The 9,674-nt window shown below is 46.9% G+C and overlaps 1 protein-coding gene across 1 annotated transcript; it reads left to right on the top strand.

Annotated features, from left to right (window-relative positions):
- Positions 1–7,560: 7,560 nt before the first annotated feature.
- LOC119719469 lies at positions 7,561–9,060 on the top strand. Its single transcript, XM_038188942.1, has 2 exons — positions 7,561–8,422; positions 8,479–9,060. The coding sequence occupies exon 1, from the start codon at positions 7,593–7,595 to the stop codon at positions 8,223–8,225; it is 633 nt and encodes a 210-aa protein (XP_038044870.1). The 5' UTR covers positions 7,561–7,592; the 3' UTR covers positions 8,226–8,422; positions 8,479–9,060.
- Positions 9,061–9,674: the final 614 nt, after the last annotated feature.

The following is a 9,674-nucleotide window of genomic DNA, read 5'->3' as shown; positions in this document are numbered from 1 at the left end:
CAAACGTGTTCAATTTGTACAAAATGAGTACATGTAATAACAAGTTCCACCATTAGTCGATTGAAACCGAGGCGGCCACGCCGATTGAACGTATTCACTGTGCGCGTATGAGCGTAGAATCGCGCGAAGAGTTTTTGGCCTCGTTTTCAAGTTTGGCGAATCCACTGACCTCTGCGTTTTGCGTTTTCACGAAGTGGCGAATCCGCGCGCTGTGTGTGGCGAATCCGTTGAGGTCTGCATTTTGCGTTTTCACGAAGCGGCGAATCTGTTTCGTAATTTACAGCTCTTAAACTACAGATCCAATTGCAGAAATATGTATCTGGTCATGTCATTTGACTAATGAGCTGTCGTACCAGTGAAAAGTCTTTTGAAATTTAGATTAAACGTGGGGAGAAATGACCGTTTCAAAAAGTGACCAACTTCAAAACCGATTTTCTCAAAACGCAGTGTTCGTGCTGTGTGGGCGGATTCGCCACTTCGTGAAAACGCCGACGAGATTCACCCCGTCCATTCTTAGCACAAATCTACAGTTCCTTGTCCATTCTCATTGACCCAATCAGCAAATCATAGACACTCTAAAAAGTCTCGGGTCAGATTCAACCCAAATCCAGATCAGATTTGACCTGACAATTTTCCGGGTCAAAATAACACTTCTCTTGGGTCACCTTTCTGGCCATTTGACAAGAAAATTGTTATTTTGACCCAGAAGAGTGTCAGTTCCAGTCTGTCCCGGATGCAAGGTTATATCTGACCCGGGACTTTAAGAGTGTCAGTTTGACTTTGATGACAATCTTCAGTGTCATATGTAGAGGGTGAACAGCTAATTATCTTACACGCAGTGTGACCCTACTGACCATCTGAATCCAGAATGTGTTATGATGTTTATGTTTAAATTGCAAGCAGACATCCTGGAATAACACATTTTTAATTATCTGTTTTTGGAATTTGCACAGGTCCCTGATTTCATAGTATTTTTTTTTTCAATGGTGAACAGCTAATTGTCTGACATGCAGTGTGACCTATCAGATCTAAACTGAGCATGTACATGTATTATCGTGTTTTGCCTGTGAGAATGGTCCTTAGGATTGAAACATAAGACAGTCTAAGTTTGTTGATATGTAGCCCGTGCGGTACGCTGAAGTGCGCCCTCAAGCGGTTATGAGACGCGCGTGTACTGTAACCATGGAAGGCGCCATGTTCGCACATGTTTTGGCGAAATTCCCACAGTGAAATGCCAAGATTCTTGCTAAAAGTCAACTGTTAGTTTGACATTGATTGAAATCCTACAGCTTGTGGCTCTCAGGTGTACCCTGATATTTTTGGGGATTAACTTGATCCGTATTTTTGCTGCCTGGACAGTCACAGTCTGGAACTCTGCTCCACATCTTGAGTGGATCAAGCCGTTGGTGACTGGACTGGCCACATGTGAGTTTACACATGTTACATCTTCACAAGGACAGGAATTACATGTATGCTGTCTGCATTGGGTGAACTACCGTAGGAGCATCCCTCACAACAGTCTATCTCCAAGCAGGAGGGATCTTGTGAAGGAACCGTTTACTGTGTAGCGTATACATGTACAGTGACGTTGAACTTCTGTGGTTTCACCGGAACTCCACGAAGTGAAGAGAACTGAACTGACTAGTCAATCAACATTTTTGGATTGGGACTTGATTGCCTTAGAGTGACATCAAGAGTCTCAAATATCCTTGTTTGAATATATTTAGGGCCCTAATATTGTCTGTATACCGGTATTTTTGTTTTTTTGTCAGAAAGATAAATGGTTGTTTATTCATAAAGTGTCATTGTTGACCTAAACATTTACATGTAGGCCTACTAAAAGTTTTTCTTGATTATCATCATCAGTGCTGGTGTTATAGATTTTTGATCTAGAGTTCCGTCCAAGTTTTCAAATTAAAGATTTTCTAGTTCAGTACAATTTATAGACTAAGTAGTGGTTTGTTCATTTGTCTGACCCAAGGTGTGTTGACCCCAATGTGGTCCATGTGGCTTACATTTCATGGCGATCTTGCCAGGACCTCGTAGATAAATATTTAAAGGGGCTTGCTCTGTTTCTCTGTTGGAAATAAGCAACAGGGCACACACGTTTTATTCTGGTGTCAGATTGATGGATAGATCACCAACACTGACTGTTGCTTTAGAAGGATTATTTTGAGAGCCATAAGCTGAGAATTGGTATTTTTCTTGTGGTAGGTTTTAGCAGAGTGCATTTTTGTTTACGTTTTTTTGTACGTGCGTTGAAATTTTGTGCGAAACATGGCGGACAGTAGCGATATCTTGCAGTTTGGGCGCGATTGGTGCAAGAAAGACGATGTTCGACCGGCTTGCGCTCTTCTTCTTTGCAGTGAGAAACCGTTGTCTTTTTCAACAGAGTCAATTACCAAAGGCCTGGCTAAGAAGGTTAACCGCCTAGTGGGTGTGTCCCGTCAGGAGAGGCGAGGAAAGACCAATCTTCTGTGTGAGTTTGAATGTGAGGTTGGTGAAGTGACCCTCCCTCTTTCAGGCACTTTTAATGTCTCTGTTGACGGCGGGGAAGTGTTTCTGCGAATATACCGTTTGAACACCACTACAAACTTCAAGAGTCGAGTCTTGGTTAAGGATATTATGGAGAATCAGGGTACATCCGAACCCCCGACAAGAGAGACGTCCAGGAGTTCCTTGAGCCATGCCATGTCTTTGTGCACTGTTGGCGGACGGAAACTGCGTCCTTTCTCTGGTCTTAAGACTCCAGCCAAGGACGAGGACAGTTTCGATACCTGGATTGAACTTGTGCAGGGGCAACTTGAGGAGGAACCCGAAGATTGTGAGAAGAGGCGACGCTTGAGGGAGGCTCTCCGTCCCCCTGCTGCCAGTATCATCACCGACCTCCGCCGAGAGTGCCCTCAGGCGACAGCTGATGAATACCTGAATTACCTGACGTTGCTGCAGATGGTAAGGAGAGAGGAAGCAGAACAACAGGCTAAGATGAGCCGAAGAGGAGAAGGAGATGTGGGTGTGTTCCCGGCAGACCCTAAACAGGCCAAGAGTCGGACGCAAGTTGCTGAGAGACCAATCAAACGTAAGCAAAATGAAGCACGCCCAAGATTCTGCTACCGGTGTGGTGAAGAGGGCCACTACAAGACAAAATGCGAGAAACCTGAGAACTTGCAGAAGGTAAATAGCCAACTTATTGCTTTCCTGCAGGGAAACGCCAAGGGGCGACTGGAGGGGGCCAGCCAGAAGCCCAAGCCCGTGAATTAAGGCCTGGTGTTAATTACCACACTGGAACTGACATACCTAAGGGACTAGTTGGAGGAGACATGGTAGAGGATTGCTGCATTGATGGGAACTGGGCCAAGTGTTTGTTGGATTCGGGGTCGCAAGTCACCTTAATATACGAAGGTTTCTTTCGACGCCTGAATAAGCCCTTGTTTCCGATTGAAGATCTAGTGCTTTGGCATGGTGGAGGGGGACAGATACCGTATTTAGGTTGGACCAAGGTGACTATTGGTTTTGATCCAGCATTCTGTGGCACAAGTCGGTCATCCTCCACCCTGGCTTTAGTTGTCCCTGACTGCCGTGGTGCAACACAGTACCAACTAGTTGTGGGTACAAATTCTGGAGCTTTCCGTGGTTGCTACCAACATCTTTTTGACCTGCAGAAAGGGAAAGAGTGCGGTGGCTCTGTCATCAGTGCGGCATGTAGGCGAATCTATGAGGATTTTGAAGTTTCACGGAGGGCAGGACCAGCGGGAAAGGTTGGATTGGTAACATGCCGTACTCGAAATCAGGTGACAGTCCCTGCCAACTCTCAGAAGTACATCTCGGGCACTGTTCGAAATGGATTGGGGAGGCCAGTGACTGTGTTGCTAGATGCTCCTCACCTGCGTAAAATGCCTACCGGTATCAACACTGTTTGCTCTTTAGCACAGATTGGGAATGGTTTCCAAAAGGTGAAGGTCTGCGTGCAGAATCAGACTGATGTGGACCTGCATTTGCAAAGGAACTGTGTTTTGGCTGAAGCATCCCTGCCAGTGTCAGTAAGTAGTGTGCAGCCTGATTTGTGTGGAAGGTCCATCTCCTCAGCAGCGGCACCAGCCCAGATGAGGACGACTAGTGCCACCACTGGCATGAACCCAACCCAGAGACGAGAGTCTTCTCAGATTACAGAAAAGGAGTTTAGGAAACTACCATTTGTTTGGGGTCCCATAGACACTCAATGGAGAGACAGAATTCTCAAATTGGCCTATGGTCGATCAGAAATCTTCTCCAGCCATGAGTGGGATGTTGGTTTGACAAACGAAATCCATCATGACATCAGGCTCACTGATGAGTCTCCTTTCCGGGAAAGGTCGCGTCGTGTAGCTCCATCTGATTTGCGGGACTTGCGAGACCATCTTCAGCATCTACTAGACATCGGGGTGATCACAGAGTCCAAAAGCCGATATGCCTCACCCATAGTCATCGTACGAAAGAAGAGCGGACAGATGCGTCTGTGTGTGGACTATGGTACTCTGAACTCCAGAACTGTACCTGATCAGTACGTGGTTCCCATCGTACAGGAGGCTCTGGACTGTTTACATGGGTGCAGGTGGTTTTCTGTGATCGACCTCAAGTCGGGGTACTACCAAATACCGATGAAACCTACCGACAAGGACAAGACAGCTTTCATCTGCCCGGCCGGATTTTTCCAGTTTGAGCGGATGCCTCAGGGTGTCAAAGGGGCGCCGGCCACTTTCCAAAGACTCATGGAAAGATGTATGGCAGGCCTGAACTTGGCAGAGGTACTTGTGAACATGGATGACATCATCATCTTTGCTCCCACTTTAGAGGAGATGGAGAAGCGTTTGGCCAGAGTGTTTGATCGGTTGGCCAAATATGGGCTAAAGATTGCTCCTGAAAAGTGTCAGCTGTGTTGTACATCTGTCAAATATCTTGGACATGTAGTTTCAGAAGAAGGTGTAAGAACAGACCAACAGAAGGTGGAGGCGATCAAGTCATGGCCACCCCCGGCTGAGGCAAGACAATTGCGGTCTTTTCTTGGAATGGCTGGATATTATCGCCGATTTATTGATGGATATGCCAAGATTGCCAAACCCTTACATGAGTTGGCCGCCACGCTGCAAAGTAAGAGCTGTCCCAAGCGTCAGACCTGTAGTAAGGATACGAGCAGGGGTTTGAAAGTGGTATTCGCAGAAAGATGGACACCCGAGTGCCAGCAGGCATTTCAGGAGTTAAAGGAAAAGCTATGTTCAGCACCAGTTTTGGCCTTTGCGGATATGAGTCGGCCCTTTGTACTGCATGTGGACGCAAGTAGGGATGGTCTTGGTGCCATTCTTTGCCAGGAGTCTGATGGTAAGCTGAGACCAGTTGCTTACGCCAGCTGTGGTCTGAATCCGTCGGAGAAAAATTACCCAGCACACAAACTTGAGTTTTTGGCTCTTAAGTGGGCCATCGTAGACAAGTTCAAGGATTACTTGTATGCAGCCAAAGGAACCCGGGTATTCACTGACAATAACCCACTAACATATATCCTTTCGTCTGCCAAGTTGGACGCCACAGGGCATCGGTGGTTGGCAGCTCTAACAACCTACGACTTTACAATCCACTACAAGCCCGGTCGTTGTAACAAAGATGCGGACGCTCTTTCTCGACGACCACACAGTGATGCATTCTTGCAGTCTTCAGAGAGGGATCAGGTAGAAAAGATGCATATCCTGGAGGCACGACTTCAGGGTGAGGTAGAGGAGCCTACACCAACTCTCAGTGAGGAGATGGTTGATGCTATTTCCTCCCAGCATCTTTTGGATGCCTCGGGACGAAATGTTCCGGGTACTACTAATGTGGAACCAGGCCCCCTCATCCACTCGATGGCCTTGAGTGCCGAGGCTATCCCTGCCGAATATGCAGGTTTTGGTAAGGCGACGACTGTTGAAGGAGATGCTGTAAATTGGGAAAACGAACAGGCTGTGGATGAACACATCAAGCAGGTTGTAGAATTTGTTCTGGCGGGCAAGAAGCCTAAGCAGATCTCAACCTTGCCTGAGGAAGTTCGGCTGATGTTGGGCCAGTTTTCTCGACTTGTCCTACGAGAGCGAGTATTGTATCGTCGAGTTCTTGATGTAAAGGGGAAAGAGTTGTTGCAGTTGGTGCTACCTGTCCATTTCAGAGAGAAGGCTATCATCGGACTCCATAATGACTTGGGTCATTTGGGTGCTGAACGAGTTGTGGCCTTGGCACGTCAACGGTTCTATTGGCCGAAGATGGCGGCTCGCATTGAGAAGTGGGTTTCCAACTGTGAACGATGTGTGTCTTTCAAGACAAACCAAAAAGTGGCTGCTCCCCTGGTAAATATCAAGACGACATATCCCCTGGATTTAGTCTGCATCGATTTCTTAAAGTTGGAACCAGACCGCAGTGGCCACCAGTACATTCTTGTTGCTACTGACCATTTCTCCCGTTATGCACAAGCCTTTCCCACGAAAGACAAATCATCACGCACTGTTGCTAAGATACTTTGGGAGCGATACTTCCTCCACTATGGTCTGCCAAGGCGTATACACTCAGATCAAGGCCGAGAATTTGACAATAACCTCATCAAAGAGCTAACAAGTCTCTTGGGGATAAAGAAATCACGAACTTCCCCATACCACCCACAAGGGGATCCACAGCCAGAACGGTTCAACCGTACTTTGATAAGCATGCTTGGCACCCTTCCCCAAAATAAGAAGGAAACCTGGGGTAAGTTTGTTACTCCCTTGGTGCATGCGTACAACTCAACTCGGAATTCCAGTACTGGATACTCGCCTTATTATATCATGTTCGGGCGAGAGGCAAGGCTGCCTCTTGATATTAGTTTTGGGACTACGCCCGACAGTGTCAACAATAAGGACCACACCAAATATGTATCTGAGCTCAGGCACAGCTTGGAAGATGCCTACAACTTGGCGGCAAAAGAGTCGGCCAAAGTGGCAGCAGCGAACAAACAACGCTATGACCTAAAAGTGAGGGGCAGTGAGTTACAGCCTGGCGACAGAGTACTTGTTCGCAATGTCGGTTTCAAGGGTCCTCACAAGCTAGCTGATAGGTGGGAAGACACTGTGTACTGTGTTGTGGGTCGCCCGAGTGACAGTATACCAGTTTACAGAGTGAAGCCAGAGACAGGGGATGGTGCAGTAAAAACACTGCATCGCAATATGTTGCTACCCATCGGAACTCTAACTGGAGAGGACACTTCTCCATCGGTTACGAAACCCCCAGAGAAGCCAATGACAAGACAGCGAGCGAAGCAGAAATCTTCCTCAGGCCTTCCGTCGTCCCCAGATGACGGTAGCGACAGTGATGATTATGGCTCTGACCATGAGGATCACAATATCATTACTATCTGGCCCCGTGACCAAGTTGACGTTTCGGTATCACCACTGCCTGTGGGTGATTACGAGGTGGAAAGAACTACAGAGGAACATCCGGATGAGCAGGACAGTGGGATTCTCACCGTACATGACACGGGACAGAGAGACATACCTCCTTGTCCAAACCAGTTAGATCCTGATACTGAGGCATTTGTTCCCAGTCCATCTGGTTTAAAGGACATGTCCGTTGATCTTGGACCTGATAGGACATCATCACGAGAAAGTGGTGCAGAGCTCCCTCCCGATGACCTGAGTGAGACAAAGCTGCAACCTAAACCAGTAACCTGGGCTAGCAAAATACCAGATGAGTTTGGTAATCCAGATAACTGCCACTTGGAGGCAGAACCTAGTATGATGGCTGAAGAAAGCAACTTGCCACTATCCACAGACAAAAGTGCGACCCAGAGTGAGTGTCCCAGCCCTATACTCGATAGTCTTCCCGAAGCTGACGAACTGACACCCCAGTTCGGTAGCGAGGTAGACATCGGTGCCGAAGTTGAAGTTGGCACCTGTGGCTCTCCAGATGCAAGTAGTTTGCCTGAAGCAGAGGTTCCTGTACCAGGGATGTATATCCCTGCTGGGGATCTCTCTAGGGAAACTGCTACTACAGGACACAGCAGTGAGAGTGAGGTGAATGGATCGCGACCCTCAAGAGAGCGGAGACCCCCAAGGCGGTTCACTTACGAAGTGCTTGGCCAGCCAGTGACTCATCAGTTGCAGGCAGGTGTTTGGAGTCACTGGATCCCAGAATTTATTATTCCTACGTTCCTCACTGCAAGGAAGAGTTGCATCGGGACGCTGCAACACGTTTAGGAGGAGGGATGTGTAGCCCGTGCGGTACGCTGAAGTGCGCCCTCAAGCGGTTATGAGACGCGCGTGTACTGTAACCATGGAAGGCGCCATGTTCGCACATGTTTTGGCGAAATTCCCGCAGTGAAATGCCAAGATTCTTGCTAAAAGTCAACTGTTAGTTTGACATTGATTGAAATCCTACAGCTTGTGGCTCTCAGGTGTACCCTGATATTTTTGGGGATTAACTTGATCCGTATTTTTGCTGCCTGGACAGTCACAGTCTGGAACTCTGCTCCACATCTTGAGTGGATCAAGCCGTTGGTGACTGGACTGGCCACATGTGAGTTTACACATGTTACATCTTCACAAGGACAGGAATTACATGTATGCTGTCTGCATTGGGTGAACTACCGTAGGAGCATCCCTCACAACAGTCTATCTCCAAGCAGGAGGGATCTTGTGAAGGAACCGTTTACTGTGTAGCGTATACATGTACAGTGACGTTGAACTTCTGTGGTTTCACCGGAACTCCACGAAGTGAAGAGAACTGAACTGACTAGTCAATCAACATTTTTGGATTGGGACTTGATTGCCTTAGAGTGACATCAAGAGTCTCAAATATCCTTGTTTGAATATATTTAGGGCCCTAATATTGTCTGTATACCGGTATTTTTGTTTTTTTGTCAGAAAGATAAATGGTTGTTTATTCATAAAGTGTCATTGTTGACCTAAACATTTACATGTAGGCCTACTTAAAGTTTTTCTTGATTATCATCATCAGCGCTGGTGTTATAGATTTTTGATCTAGAGTTCCGTCCAAGTTTTCAAATTAAAGATTTTCTAGTTCAGTACAATTTATAGACTAAGTAGTGGTTTGTTCATTTGTCTGACCCAAGGTGTGTTGACCCCAATGTGGTCCATGTGGCTTACAGATATTCTTGTAAATTTCATTTCCTTTTATAGGGAAGTTATCATTTTGATATGTTTATGCCTAGTACATGTAATTCTAGAGTGGGCTTGGCAAGGGAGAATTAAAATGTAACCCCAAGTGATGGGAAGAGGGACCGTAACTCATCCCATCCATGCAATGCCCGGTTGTAACCAAGATTCAAGTCAGTCAGTCTGGGCATGTTACCTACAGCCGAGGCAATGTGTGGAATGTCTGACCGTGCCAAAGCGCAAAAGCTCAGGTCCAGCTTATTTAATTGCTTCATATTGGGCAATTCCTTAGCCCACATTGCAGCACGTTTACCCAATGACGTGTTGAAACGAAGATTCAAGTCAGTCAGTCTGGGCATGTTACCTACAGCCGAGGCAATGTGTGGAATGTCTGACTGTGTCAAATGGCAATTGCCCAGGTTCAGCTTATTTAATTGCTTCATTTTGGGCAATTCCTTGGCCCACAAGTCATTGGATTCGCCCAATGTCTTGTTGCCACGAAGGTTCAAGTCAGTCAGTTTGGGCATGTCA

Source organism: Patiria miniata, unplaced genomic scaffold (assembly GCF_015706575.1).
Source record: "Patiria miniata isolate m_02_andy unplaced genomic scaffold, ASM1570657v1 HiC_scaffold_8, whole genome shotgun sequence".
In the NCBI taxonomy this organism is placed as follows: domain Eukaryota; kingdom Metazoa; phylum Echinodermata; class Asteroidea; order Valvatida; family Asterinidae; genus Patiria; species Patiria miniata.
Note: the sequence above shows the minus strand (reverse complement) of the source record. Positions and strands in the feature narration are given on the sequence as shown.